At 36.2% G+C, this 15,104-nt stretch overlaps 1 protein-coding gene across 1 annotated transcript; it reads left to right on the top strand.

Moving 5' to 3' along the window:
* Positions 1–1,988: 1,988 nt before the first annotated feature.
* On the top strand, positions 1,989–12,234 carry LOC135684945 (uncharacterized). The gene is made up of 8 exons (XM_065200656.2): positions 1,989–2,147; positions 3,757–3,833; positions 4,104–4,124; positions 6,320–6,433; positions 7,138–7,255; positions 7,665–7,768; positions 8,994–9,167; positions 11,932–12,234. The coding sequence occupies exons 1-8, from the start codon at positions 2,081–2,083 to the stop codon at positions 11,968–11,970; spliced, it is 714 nt and encodes a 237-aa protein (XP_065056728.2). The 5' UTR covers positions 1,989–2,080; the 3' UTR covers positions 11,971–12,234.
* The last annotated feature ends 2,870 nt before the right edge of the window (positions 12,235–15,104 follow it).

Here is a 15,104-nt window from a genome sequence, read left to right as displayed (position 1 = left end):
TGGACCGGGCTATGCAGAATTCAGCGAGAAAACATCCTTAACTTATATCAACAAAACTTTAATATATATTTAACAGGGCCCTGGCTCCTCCACTTTTTTGCAAAACAAAAGAGCTTTTGAAAAACCCTTATGTTTTGATTGTTAAAATCTCCCTTGCCCCCCCCCCCCCCTCCCCCGCCTTCCAACTTGCATCGGAGCCCATGTTCATAACTGAAATCATTTTACATCACCACGTGTTCTTAACTCTCTACTCCCTACTCCAATCTACCGTATTTACTCTAATAATCCCGCTGCGGGATTAGCGTTTCAACCTAACAAAAAAGGCGGGATTATTCGAAAGGCGGGTATATTGGAGAGGCGGGATTATTTTTTCAATGCCTTGAAGTCTAATTTATAATAATGAAAACATTTTTTATTTTATATTCTTCTACTTACAACAGTAACCTCACTTTACAGGTAGTTACTATCGGCTAGCCTGGTGACAAGTTTACTAATTTTACAAAAGTTATAACATTTAAATAAAATCATATGAGTGCAAAGAATCTTTAGAAGGAGAGCATAATAATAATAATCTACCATATTTATACAGGATAGCATTTTCAGTAAAGATAATACTGCTATCACTAAGGGTCCTGTTAAAATAAAAGTTTGTAAAGTAAAATGTTCAAAATTATAAGAGATTGAAGTTAAAGTTTGCGGATACCGTTTCAACAAAAAAGTCTCTTAAACATGATTTTGGCAAATCAGAGGAAAAAGTATGCAATTTCAACATGTATGGGGGGTTAAAATTAATTGGGGGGTGGGATATTTATTTTCACAGACAGGACAGAGCAGATATTATGCTTTATAGACAGTAGTACGAAGTCAAAGAATCAAACGTCTTTCTAAGCTGCGAGACTTGGATGTTTGATAAACTTGCAAAATAAGACAGCTCTCTGCCCTCTCCCGTCTATGACATTATCATGTGATTTAACCCATTCACTCCAAGCGTAAGTTTCAATCCTTGATTTTCAACCCATACAAAGTGTGTAAAGAATAGCAAATGCCAATTAAAAGTTTCAATTCCGCATTCGGGATTACTGGGGAGGCGGGATTATTCTTACATACAATCTATGAAATACAAGCGGGATTACTAGAGAGGCGGGAATAAAAGAGAAGCGGGAATATTAGAGTAAATACGGTAATCTGATTTATTGCTGACGTGCTGAGTTGTAATTCGCTGCGCACGCCGCTACGCAGTACCATATGACGCAAACCTTACTTTACAACACCATGAAATACTTTCAAATATGCAAAATTAGTCAAATATGTCTAAAATCAGTTGAGATATTGCCAATGAAAGATGTTTGTTAACGAATAACAGTTATTTTGGGTCTGTTCATAAAGTTATGGACAGAAACCCAAATACAGAGGTTTGCCGAGGAAAGAGCCAATAATTCAAAAATTCTAAAAAAAAGTCTTTGTGATGCCATCAGTTTAGAACTCTAAAAGGGTGGGGCTCGGTGGGGCCGGGTTCAACTAGGCGGATAAATAGATTCAATTATTGTGTGGTGTCAATACAGGGGCTCGGCCTTCCCTTTTTGACGGCACTCTTTCTTTAAACAAGTGATAAAGTTGAAAATGGGTTTTGAAGCAAATCTAATTAAATCCTGGAAAAAGTGTTAGTAGTGGCGCCACCGCACCTGGTCTGCGGGGCTGTTGGTGCACCTGAGGTCTCCCAAAAAAGGCCACACCTCTGCGAACTTGGTTTTAACTTCAGGGCCCATGCCACCAGGGGGCCGGGTGGCCATGGCCCCCCACTTTTTGCCAGGCAAGTAGTTTTAAACCTGCAGAAAAAGGAGAAGAAGCTTTGACCCCTGCTTTTGCTAGCCTTGGTGCCCCCACTTTCAATTTCGTGGCGTGGATCCTGAACTCTTAGGTTCTTCAGGGATACGTTTTGCACTTACTTGGAAATTGAAACAGGAACTACAGAGGCAAGTTGTTGTTGTTGATACGATTACGTCATATGGTATGAGAAGGACGCATAAATAATTTCCGCGAATCAACGAGATATTCTTCATTCCCATCCAGCGAATGCGATATGGCTCAACCACCCAATTATCCATATGGTCAAAAGTATCCACAGCAAGGCTATGCGCCACCACCAGGTAAGACCTATATTACTTTTTATATGAAAAGACAAGCAGCTACACTCCATTCAAATAACGAAACCTAACTTGGATTTTGTAGGCCTACTCGCCTACAGCGAGCCTACCTATTACCAAATACCTACTACAAAAGCCTTGCTTGGAAAAATTGCTATAAATAAGGTTTTTATACTTTTAGAAAAAAGCTGTATAAAGTTAGGCCTAATCTTCGGAATACTGAATCAGCAATAATCGTATCCCAGATTGGAATCTTTGAAAGATGCTTGGGGGATCTGTTTCATGTCCATGAAAATTGCGCATTTGCAAATAGCACAGATAAAGATTTTGTGCGGCTGAGACTAATTACCATAAAAACACAGTATGTAACTTTTGGGTATACATTTCAAAGAAAAACATTAGTAACATCATTAGTGGTGATAAAAACAACATAGCAAAGATAAACATCTTTCATCAATCCTAAAAATAAGAATGAGAGGGACCCAACCAGTTGAGAATTGTTTCTGTAAGCCAAAATCTGCTCAAACTTCGAAAACTTTGTGCATGGTAATGAATTAGATCATCCTGTTCCATGTGTATTTTACTCCCAGAAATGATAAAAATATCCTTCACATGTTTGCTGTTATTTGGCATATGTGTATACAAAACCAGCCTCGTGTGTACACAAGCAAAAAGTAATGGCAACCTAGACGATCTGTAACTCTGAGGGTCTTCAAATTCAAATGTCATTAAAAGCGTCAATTATTGAGTACATACAAGATACATTCAAAAAGAGTCCTGCACAGCTGGATGAATTATTGTAATAGAAATTGCGTGGCTGCAATCGTGGCTGATACTTGATGTGCATGGAGGATTTATCCCCTGCACAAGGAGAAAATTCCAATCTGGATCATATCCAATGCCCTAGATTAAGGCCCAGGCCCTTAGGGTGATAAGGGGGAGGGCGGTGGCGTTTTTGTAGGATGAGCTTTTGCTACAGTATTAATCAGGGCTGGTCATGCTGCCCCCCCCCCCCCAACTAAAATTTGCAACTCGGTGCTTAATGTAAGGTCCTTATTTGTCTGGGCATCAAGGATGTATCTAAAAACTAAGATTCAAAACATTAAATTCAAATCTGCTGCTGGTGCACCTGGGATTTTCTGATCATTTTTGGCTTCAGCATCTTAGTTTTGGGGCTGTTGGTGTGCCCCTGATCTTGTCATTATCGGCCATGCTCTGCAAACTGGATCTAGTGTAAATGACAATTGCAAGATTGACAACATTATACTAGCATAATCAGAGTAAAAATATCTTCAAGATAATAAGATGTTAATAAGTTTGATATTCTTTTGTGAGAACAATAAGTGTAGCAGACACGATATCAAGCCAAAAGGAATAATTGTGTATATAAATCTTTGTAGATTCTCTACATTCCTTCATTAACTCTTTATGTTTTCATTTGCATACCAAAATTTCAGTTGCCATATTAGCCATGTTTGTTAAAATGTTAACATGCAGAATATATGGCCAAAAATTTTAGATTAGAGAAATTAAGCTTTACTGTTTATGGACAGCTAATTTTACATGGCTTTGTAAGTTTAGCTTTATGATTTCTTTAAATTTCTCATTTCAGCACCTGTTGGGGCAACACATCACACAACAGTTTATGTTAATCAGCAGGCACCTATAGTAGTGCCTTTCCAACAAAAGGTTGGTTAGCCTTTATGCTGAATAATCCTGTTTACTACTTTATGCGAGGATTGGCCTAGGCCCCAACTTATTGTTTGCAACATGAAAATAGCCAAAGCCTGACAATGGCTGAACTTGAAAGACAAGTTAGTCTTTACATAGCTGCATTATATGGGTTTACTTGCAAAGTTTTTAATATTAGACCAACTGCACCAATGGTCAGTTATCTAGGGCTGCTTGGACCATCCAACAGTTGCAAGATTCTAATAGCAATTTTTTTCTTCTTTACAGAGCACAAGTCGAAGGGCAGCTGTAAGTAGCAACATACCTAGTTTTACTCAAATGTTAATATTTTTTGGTGTTACTATTTCCTCTCAATGCAATTGGAAACAAAGTAATCCAATACACTAGACTAGGCCAAATCACTAGACTAGTCACCAAGCAGGGGGAGGGATTGAACAAGGCTTGACATTTTTAAGATTCCTAAGGTGTATTTTTCAAGATATCATGCTCATATCAAAGTGTGTAGAATAATCTTTGTTTAAAGCTTTCCTCTTACTATACAGGCCCTGTTCCACCTACTTGATGATATTTTTTTAAAAATAATCCGAAGAAAATATGTTAACTTCAGGGTACAATGTTTGTTTATTTTATTCTGTTACTGCCTGCTGTTTCAATGCACTGTTTTCAAAATTTTATAGTACTATTTTATACTAATTTTATAGTATTTTATAGTAATTCTATTAGAGTTTTATAGTACCTAATTGTTATATTTTTCTGAAATTTGCTCCAACTCAACATATTTCATTTAAAACAATAATGAGATAAAATTTCTGAAATATCTTTTGATAAGGTAATAACAATATGGGCATTCTAAGTTTTTTAGTAAACTTGGAAATAAAATCATTTAATGGTTGTGCTTTAAGTTCTCCCATTTCTATGTACATCCTGGTTTGAACTGTTTTTCATGCCTGGAGTCATACAGAATATGCTTTGATATCATGTTCTGTAAACAAGACACGAGCACCCCTGTTTAAAGATATTTCTGAGTGGTGCAAGGGGTATTTCTGAGGTGGCCGGCTACTTTTGTCTTTTTTTATCAAATAGAATTGTGTAAGTTTGCCAAGTTTCATGGCTGTATAGAAAACTACATGAAATTTACCAAGATATCATGTTCCATAGAATGGACACAATTACCCCAGTCTAAAAATGGCAAAGCAGTATTTTTGGAGGTGGAGAACCACTTTCTTGGTCTTTTTCAGCAAAATAAATTGTGTAGGTCTACCAAGTTTCATGGCTGTATCACTTACAGAAATGGATTTGCCATAGTAGAATGTTCGGAGTACTGGGCACAGGAACCTCAGTTCTAAAAATAACACAAGGGGTATTTCTGAAGTGGGTGAGCACTTTTGTTTTTTCTCAGCAAGTCAAATTGTGTAGGTTTGCCTGGTTTTGTGGCTTTTAAGCTAACAGAAAGGATTTTATCACAGTAAGATTCTGAGTACTGGGCATTAGTACCCCAGTCTAAAAATAGCACAAGGGTTTTTTCCCAAGATAGGTCTCTACTCTATCTTGTTACGCTTATCGAATTCTGTATTTCCACCAAGTTTTGTGCTTTTATCACAATTTGCACGATTGCTACCTGTCATGAACCTTATCAAACCCTTATCAAACTACTACATTACATCAAAACATTTCCTCATGTCCACCACTTTACGTTGCAAGGTCATGTGACACAGTGGTCTGACCATGTTCTCCCTCTGCCATCGATGAGGGCAAATTTCGATTTTAAAAACTACACAACATATTAAAAAAATTCAAACGGTTTTAGAATCAGCATTTTAAAGGTTTTGCCTTCCACAATTTGCTTGTTGTCTATATTTTTGTATAGAGCTATTTATTTTGGAGTGGTTTAATGTAATCTAATCAATATAAAAATTTTATAAACTGTTTGAGTGGGTTTGCTCACATTCAGGATAAACAAAATGATTTCTAAAATCTCATTAAAATCATGAGATAAAACTGTACCTGACCTTTACTTTAGCCAATGTCATAGCAGATGCTAAATCCCCTTGTAAAATTGCTTCATTGAGATAGAACTTCCCAAATGGTGTCTGAAATGCAACAAAGTTTGCCTGATGAGAGGGGCTACAGTATTAGGCTACAAGATAATAAGGCATATTTGGTCTCAAAATCTGATCCGAGTGGAGCTTGGATTTATATTGTAACATGCCAACAATGACAACAATACTAGTGCCAACGATTTGTACAATCTTGCTGACAAATAATTCCAGCTTCTTATTATGATGAATTTCTGTAGTCTGTATGTTTCACCCTGGTTGAATAAGTATGATTTTAGTAATGCGCCGTTGCAACCAACAGCACATTATCAGCCTATAGTATTATCTATTGTTGAGATTGATAATTGTCCTACCTTTTACCTGTAATTTGGAAACAAATTGTATCAAGACTTTTTGTTGGATTCTTTCTTTCTTTTAAATTGACAGGGGCTCATAGGTGGTGTTCTTGGCTCGGCCATCAGATCTGGCTCAGAACTTGTTACTGATATTGCTAAAGAAACATCAAGAGAGCTTGATAGATATGCCACTAGTCCACTTCTAGTAAGTCTTTTCGTTATGCATTGTCATGTTTGTTTTGTGGTCCAAATGGCACCCATTTTTGTTAAAAGTTTTCTTGACAAAAATGAAATCATGCAAAGGTCAGAGTCAAAACCTGTTTCAAACAAATAAAAAGGAGCTATTTTAGGCAGAGGAATTCCTATTGAATAATAATTTTTCAAAAAAGTGGTAGGCATTGTTAGACAAGTGAAGGATGAAAAGGGCTTTGACTGAAATAGTTTTTTGAATTGATGTGTTGCCATATGTACCTTGATAAAAGGAACAGATGTGTATTTTTAGCATGATGGCAGGGAGAGGGTGTCTCAGAATTTCCTTTCTTTCTAAAAGAACAATACTTCAATTGAAACGAAGTTGCCTGTTTATAACACACCTCATTTAATATTGACTTAATCTTTGTAATGCTAGATGGAGGTGTTTTTCTTTTCAGTATTTGTTTTGTTAAATTATATGAAGGGGTTTTGATTCATTTCTCTCAGTTTTAGATTAATGCTGCCTAGATCCAGAAGATACAAGCAAAAGAATTATAATTCTGCTAAAAGTTCATGCTTGCAATGAACATTTTCTAAAAAAAAGTGTGAAGAGAATGTTCAATGCAATAAGAATGAGATTGAAATAAAACTAGGGACAGACACTGTAGAATAATGTTTTGTATTTTCATGATATGAGCATTTGTATTTCTTCATCAGGATTGTTTCAAGCCAGGCTGTGGGATACAAATAAAGAGCAAGTGTTCTGGTGGATGTCTTAGAGTTCTTCCTACTGGTCATGTTGACTGCTTTGGTTCTCAAGGCAATGATTATTCAGGTATAAATGCAGAAAATATTTACTTCTTGTGATCTTATAAATGTTTCCATGCAGCAGTTCTCGCGAGAGAAGCATTTTATGCTCAAAAGTCCTATATCTGTTTTGGTTTCTTAATCAAGCTGAGCATGTAGTATTGTAGTTTGTTAGGTTGCAACATTTGGAAAATGTCTTTTTTCTCACAATTATTGTCAAAAATGGGATGTTGAAACAGCGACATATACAGATGATTTGAGTTGTTTACTAGTTATCAAAATCTTTGATCATATAATTATGATTATGATTTGGTAATACCGTATTAAGCAGCAGAGAAGAAAATTGTGAAAATTTAATCCTTGGCATTTAACACTATCTCAAAGTTATAAGGAAAGGTTTGCTAGCGTTTTTAAATGGTATAATGGTGTTTTTCCAGCTCATTTTACAATTGTGACACGACATGAAAATAAAGTTGTCTTACGGAATGTTGCAAATCCTAGCTATCATCTGGCCATAGGCAATGGAATGCTTGTTGCAACAGTAAGTTTACTTATTTATGCTGTACACTTACGTGAAAAAAGTATTAAGATGGTTAATAACAAAATGGCGGCCCCAAAACTAGCATTCTAGCATCTGACTGAACAAATCTTACTGTTTTGGTGGGATTTTAGAAATGGTGTCAATAAAAATGCGATTCCTAAAAAATTCAATTTATTGCCTACCTTTCTATGATAGAAAAGTAACAAAATGTCAGGGAGAAATGGGAAAAATCAATGTTTTAGTTTCAATGCTGAAAACACAAAAGCGACCAGAAAGAAAATGAGAAGCAATAAAACATTTGGGTCTAGCGCCTTATTTGTTTACTGAAACTGCAAGATAGTTTGGTTGCAGCAAGTCTACAAAACATGTTACTTACAAGAACAATAAACTAACAATGCCTAACAAAATTAAAAGAATGGTAGGCCAGGGCAGGCATCAATGCTGAATATTTTGTCCAATTATTTCTGGAAGGTCCCCAGGCAAGTACAGAAGCAAATAATGATTATTTGCGAAGATCATTTATTTTTAAGCAAGACAATAAACCTAGTTATGCTGCAATTGGGACAAGAATTTTCAACAATAATAACATCATGGTCTTTCAATAATCCCGTCGTCCTAATACGAGGCGATCGTCCTAATAAATCGGTCACGTAAGTGTATATCTTGTCAAATAATTGCTAGAGGTAGTTGAAATATCCATGTGACAATGACTTCAGGGCTGTAGCTACAATTGGACATTGGTAGGTGTGATATCCCCTTTGTGAGAAATTTTTTTTGCAGAAACATGAAGTTTCTGGACCTGTAGGAAAATAAAGGGTGGCTCCCTCACTTTGTTTGACAAATTGGACCTGAGCACCCCCTTTGAGCACAATGGCTAGCAACTGCTATAAATGTCTTTGGACACACTTTTTACTTTGTCTGAGAGAATACCTTCAAACAGTATGCTTGGTGTTACAGGAAATTCAAAGGTGTAAATTAGTTAATTTCTCTAAAAATTAAAATCTGAAGGGAACATATTCAAAGCAATAAAGGAAATAGCAGGACTATTCCCCAAGCTCCCCAGTTGCCACAACACCAACGAGCCCTTGTCATTAGCCCTTGCTTGATTATTCAAATGTTTTAATTTTGTTGCTCTTAAAAATCTTTATTGAATTTGTGTATTCAATTTATAATGTTTTTAATTGATATCAAATCAGTTCATATCAAATTCTTGTTGATTTTTCAGGGCGTTGGTGATGCAGCCAGCCAGTTCAGGATCCACGAAACACTAAATCACTACATCACATTCCAACACAGTTTGACAGGCCATTTGATCGGCGTCGATTCTTCTGGTCAGATTGCTCCTCCAGTCTATCTTAATCCAAGTAAAGATGAATGCAAGTTCGAGATTCATCTTATGGTAAGTTATAATTGTTAAAAATTATTTGGCAGTACAAAATTTGAAAATGGCTTTAAAACACTATGCATCGTAACTCAAGCTTTTCTTCTGAAACTCTATAGAGTGTGCAACTTCAGAATTAGGATCGAAAAGTTCAAGAAAGGAAATATATATATACCCAATTGCGGATCGAAATAGGCCAATCAGAAAAAGGCGAGCACGTGACCGGTATAGTTACCCAATCAGTACCACATGTTATAAACTGCGATATTGTTGCATAAACTGCGGAATCAAGGAAATTCCAAGGTAAATTTCTACCCTGAAATAAGAAAGTCGTGGCGAGTGAGAAATATCCTTACAAAAAATCCACTTTAAAAATTGAGTGTACATCTGTGAACGTAACTATTTAAATGTCGCATACTTGCGTTCCGGCGGTAGAATTTTTCTGACCTTGCTACAGTGTTGCTGGAGCAATGCTTATAACTAATGTCCCTCACGAGTGAAGGATAGCAAAATATTAGGGTCCAACCAGGGTATAAAAACGAACAGTAATCGTTCCTAAATTTCTCGAAGAATTGGACGATAAAAGAAAAAAAGAGTCCAAAGACAGTAATGATATCTTACTAATTTTTTGCAAATGAAAGAAAGAAATTTTATGAGAAAAGAAATTTCAATAACATTTTTTGGTAGGAAAACCATTTTGATGTTTACAAGGCATCTACAGTAGATGAAATTTTTTTTGTATCATTGTTTTTCCTATTGATGAACATAAAATAAGTAAAGGTGCTTCTACTTCCTTTAGAAAAATTATCGTAGAATAAATCTATTTATGGTTTTATCTATTCGCTTTAAAAACGTAGCTGCGTTTTTTATGCCAATAAAGAATTTTCCTTTCTTTGGCACTAATGAAAAATGGAAGCCTTGGTCATCCTTCGCCCATTGCTCTCTCTTGACGGCATCACCGCATGAAAGAAACGAATAACAGCATTTTGAAGTTTAAGATATATCATAAGCTAAGAATCTAGAATCCAAAACTTTGCTACATCCTCGCGATTTGCTATAGGGTTTAATGCGTACACGTAACACGACAGCGAAATGCGAGCAACATGGCATCAACTTGGCATCTGTAGTTCTTCGCGACTTGCTGGGTTAATGCGTCTACGAAACGCGAGCAACGTGTTTGGTTTAACATGTCCGGTTGGCATCTGTACGTCAATGTATGACATTTGCATTCAGCAGTAATAATCTCAGTAGGATTGTTCTGGTTCAGAGTTTGTTTTGAACGAGGTTTAAACATGTCCGGTTGGCATCTGTACGTCAATGTAGGACATTTGCATTCAGCAGTAATAATCTTAGTAGGATTGTTCTGGTTCAGATTTTGTTTTGAACGAGGTTTAAACATGTCCGGTTGGCATCTGTACGTCAATGTATGACATTTGCATTCAGCAGTAATAATCTTAGTAGGATTGTTCTGGTTCAGAGTTTGTTTTGAACGAGGTTTAAACATGTCCGGTTGGCATCTGTACGTCAATGTATGACATTTGCATTCAGCAGTAATAATCTTAGTAGGATTGTTCTGGTTCAGAGTTTGTTTTGAACGAGGTTTAAACATGTCCGGTTGGCATCTGTACGTCAATGTATGACATTTGCATTCAGCAGTAATAATCTTAGTAGGATTGTTCTGGTTCAGAGTTTGTTTTGAACGAGGTTTAAACATGTCCGGTTGGCATCTGTACGTCAATGTAGGACATTTGCATTCAGCAGTAATAATCTTAGTAGGATTGTTCTGGTTCAGAGTTTGTTTTGAACGAGGTTTAAACATGTCCGGTTGGCATCTGTACGTCAATGTATGACATTTGCATTCAGCAGTAATAATCTCAGTAGGATTGTTCTGGTTCAGAGTTTGTTTTGAACGAGGTTTAAACATGTCCGGTTGGCATCTGTACGTCAATGTATGACATTTGCATTCAGCAGTAATAATCTTAGTAGGATTGTTCTGGTTCAGAGTTTGTTTTGAACGAGGTTTAAACATGTCCGGTTGGCATCTGTACGTCAATGTATGACATTTGCATTCAGCAGTAATAATCTTAGTAGGATTGTTCTGGTTCAGAGTTTGTTTTGAACGAGGTTTAAACATGTCCGGTTGGCATCTGTACGTCAATGTATGACATTTGCATTCAGCAGTAATAATCTTAGTAGGATTGTTCTGGTTCAGAGTTTGTTTTGAACGAGGTTTAAACATGTCCGGTTGGCATCTGTACGTCAATGTAGGACATTTGCATTCAGCAGTAATAATCTTAGTAGGATTTTTCTGGTTCAGAGTTTGTTTTGAACGAGGTTTAAACATGTCCGGTTGGCATCTGTACGTCAATGTATGACATTTGCATTCAGCAGTAATAATCTCAGTAGGATTGTTCTGGTTCAGAGTTTGTTTTGAACGAGGTTTAAACATGTCCGGTTGGCATCTGTACGTCAATGTATGACATTTGCATTCAGCAGTAATAATCTTAGTAGGATTGTTCTGGTTCAGAGTTTGTTTTGAACGAGGTTTAAACATGTCCGGTTGGCATCTGTACGTCAATGTATGACATTTGCATTCAGCAGTAATAATCTCAGTAGGATTGTTCTGGTTCAGAGTTTGTTTTGAACGAGGTTATTGCTGGGTTCACACTGAATCATCCGAAAGTAATCATGATAGTAGTATGTCAAAACACAGGCTTGGTCGTATAGCAAGGGGTTTTCAGGGTTTCACTGCTATTAACTTTGTTCTGCTTTTCTTTTATAGTACAGTCCATTTGGACACAAATACATCCCAAAGCACTGAAGGTTGACACTCCGAAGCAGAGAGCTGGAAATTGCATTATAGATTTCTTGAAATTATCCCAACAGGAAAAACTTAATGATAAAATGTAATTTATATTCATATCGCACCCAAGTTTTGTCAGATTTATGTAATTTAATGTATTTGATTGTTCATTATAAAATTAGTATGTCGTCTATCGTAAACTACGACATTTTGGATTTTATGCAAAGCTTGTTCCCAGTTTCCTAATGAAAACTGTCAGGAGGAGCTTTTGTACATAAGAAATTCAGACCCCAAGTGGTACGATAAAGCAACGTCAGCTAGCTTAATTTTCAAGAGAAACTGTTAAATTATTTAATTATGCTCTTATTATACTGACATTCTAGGTATAGCAGCCTAGAGCAGTCATGTTTTAGCTATAGTTAAAGTCATCTAGGGGGAGTCTGCAATGGACTATGATGACGTCATCAAGTGACTCAGCTGCAGTATGCTTGAGTTCAGATATAAAGTTAACATAGAGTAAGAGGACCCTGAAACCGAATATTATTATTAGCATGCCCAAACAATCCTTTTTTGCAGACTCCTCTCTTTATAGAAAGCATTATTCAATAGTTTTCTAGTTTTATCATAATTCTCATATCGTACATCATCAACTACAACCAAGCATGAAGTCACAATGACAAAGAATCTGTTTTGTTTTTGTCATTTCCTTGTTTTGCAATTAATTGCTATGCTAACTTTTTTTTTTGTTGCAATATAGAGGCATAATTTGAGTTAGTGAGTAGAATAAGTAAAGAGTATTTCAACCCATATTGTTCTATCGTTTTAATTACACTGCAATTGAAAATCAGATGCCTATTACAATTGCATTTTGGTTGATATTTCTCAAATACGTTCAAGCGGCTGAATTTTTAAGTTACTTGTGGAAAATCGTTCAATTTTTGATAACTAGCTCTTGCTGGGTGGAGCATAGGAAGCTGAAAGCAAAATTTTGCAGTACAAAGAAGACACTAAAAGAACAAAGTATTGCCTTTGGTGCAAGGAGATCTATTGCGGCACCGTTGAGTATTGCAAGTCTTCATACAACTTTTATAAGACTTGCTCCTTCTATCACTATTTTGACAGCTATTTTAAAAGTGAAATCCTTTTTTATTACATTGAACACGTATCACGTATACACCAAGGTTTTTAAGAAGGCATTTGTCCACCGCTTGATAGATTTTCAGATATATGCCTGGCTCAAAATTTTATTCTTCTGAAATAGTTTTTTTTACACGTATCGTATTTTGCCTTTCAACATAACAGACAGCCGCCGATATTCTGAGAAGCAGAAACATTCAAAATAGGATGTTATAGAACTAGGGCCATGTAGGGCCATGTGACAGAAAAATTAAAAATTTTGGGGTAAAGATGTTACTGAAAAATACTTCTATGTAGGTATTTTTATATTTGCATATCTATATAGGATCTGTCACACTTTGTTTTTTGAGGCTGAGGAGTTGCGACAATCCACACAGCATACAAGGTCCATTAAACAACCAAGCAAGTTGTATCCAATTTAGCTTGTATTCTAGATAAATTTTTGAGTCCCCACTGTCATAAGAATTCTATTAAAAATATGATAACTGCGAATAAATAAAACAAAGAATTTGTATTTGGTCAACTAAGTTCTCACAAAGCCCAAAATCCAGTGAGACGTAAAGGCCACTTATTTGCAAGCAAAGTCCATCGTGCAATGACTTGTTTTGCACAGCCTCACGACCCAAGCTTCTTCCGTCTTTTTTCTTCATAAACCTATCGGCAGTTTGATTTTTCAATGACAATGGAAATTTATAGAATGCACGATTTGCGCAGTGTCTGGGGATTTTTAAACTCCTTTTCTTTATTGACATATACCCAAGGGACAAACGTTAGAATTACGAGCTCACTTATGTTGAAATTACGTACAGTTTGTTCTCTCGAACCTGAACTCGATATGACTTTGTCGCTAGGCTTAGGACTACTGAAAATGAAGCAGAATTCGTTAATGCTTTGGTGCTTTTCATTTGTGCATTATCAACTCCCGGTAAGTGTATTTTTAGTCATCAAATACATTCATGGTTTTGAGATTTTGCTCAAGTCAAAGTAGTTTTGGTCTGTCAGGTACTTCGATGGACATCATACCTTTCATCTTTCTGGAAATCTTGCTAAAAGAGTTTGCGATCTCAGGTGAAAATAAAGAATTCTGATCCTTCAATACTTCATTGCTACTAAGATCGAAATAGTTCAGGTAGCCAAATGAAACCGCCAAATTAGAAATACTGCAAAAACTGTCACCGGTTGTTGTACTCTTCTCTTGAACTGCCAAAATATTTCTCATTTTGCATTTCAACTATACTGCTGCGCCTCCCAAAATGATTTTGATTTCCAACTTAAAATATCGACAATTATATCGGAAGTTTGTTAATGAAAACTAAGAGCCTTAGCGGCTGACCCTTTGTGCAAGGCCTCTGGATGGTATTGGAAAAAACAACCCCAACCTCGATCAAGAGAACCTCCCACAGTGTTCTGATCGAGATTTATATCGATTAAGTTTAGTTTTATACATTACTTAAAGATGAAGACATATTGCTAAGTCGCACAATTTGAAAATTTGTATATTGCAATCTAGGGGTGTACCGGATCAGGATTTTCAGAATCCGGCCGGAACCGGATTTACCGGATTTCTTCGTGGAATATCCGGCCGGATTCTACCGGATAATCTGACCATTTATAGAATTTTAAGTAATAAAAAGTTTTGAGCCACTTTGCGAAAAAATGTATAGCGAGAAGATCAAAGAGACCTATTCAGGGTTGCCAGATTGAATTTACAAACGAAGGCTAGACTGGTGAGCAATTTAAGCCAAAATGCTCATAAAAAGGCCAAATCAAAAACTCTCTCAAGAATCCATCGAGCAGGCACTGGTTATATTTCTACGCTTGTGCCTGTTAGATAATTTCTTAACTTTGATAAGAATCTTACTTTTTTCCAAAACCCTTTGCTAATATCAAGATAATATTTAGGTTAGGTGATAAAATTTGAAATTTGGTTAACACTTTGTAGTTAACTACTACCTATTCTATGAATGTAGTAATTACTTATTAATGTTAGACGTCTGCTGAAAAGGCCAACAAGG

Source organism: Rhopilema esculentum, chromosome 21, assembly GCF_057945365.1.
Source record: "Rhopilema esculentum isolate cy_ngs chromosome 21, ASM5794536v1, whole genome shotgun sequence".
Lineage (NCBI taxonomy): Eukaryota > Metazoa > Cnidaria > Scyphozoa > Rhizostomeae > Rhizostomatidae > Rhopilema > Rhopilema esculentum.
Note: the sequence above shows the minus strand (reverse complement) of the source record. Positions and strands in the feature narration are given on the sequence as shown.

Excerpts from the sequence above, each read along its gene's own strand:
- LOC135684945 (XM_065200656.2), top strand. The coding sequence starts at position 2,081 with ATGGCTCAACCACCCAATTATCCATATGGTCAAAAGTATCCACAGCAA. Across the intron at positions 3,834-4,103 it reads TAGTGCCTTTCCAACAAAAG|AGCACAAGTCGAAGGGCAGC; the intron begins GTTGGTTAGCCT and ends TCTTCTTTACAG. Across the intron at positions 7,769-8,993 it reads ATGGAATGCTTGTTGCAACA|GGCGTTGGTGATGCAGCCAG; the intron begins GTAAGTTTACTT and ends TTGATTTTTCAG.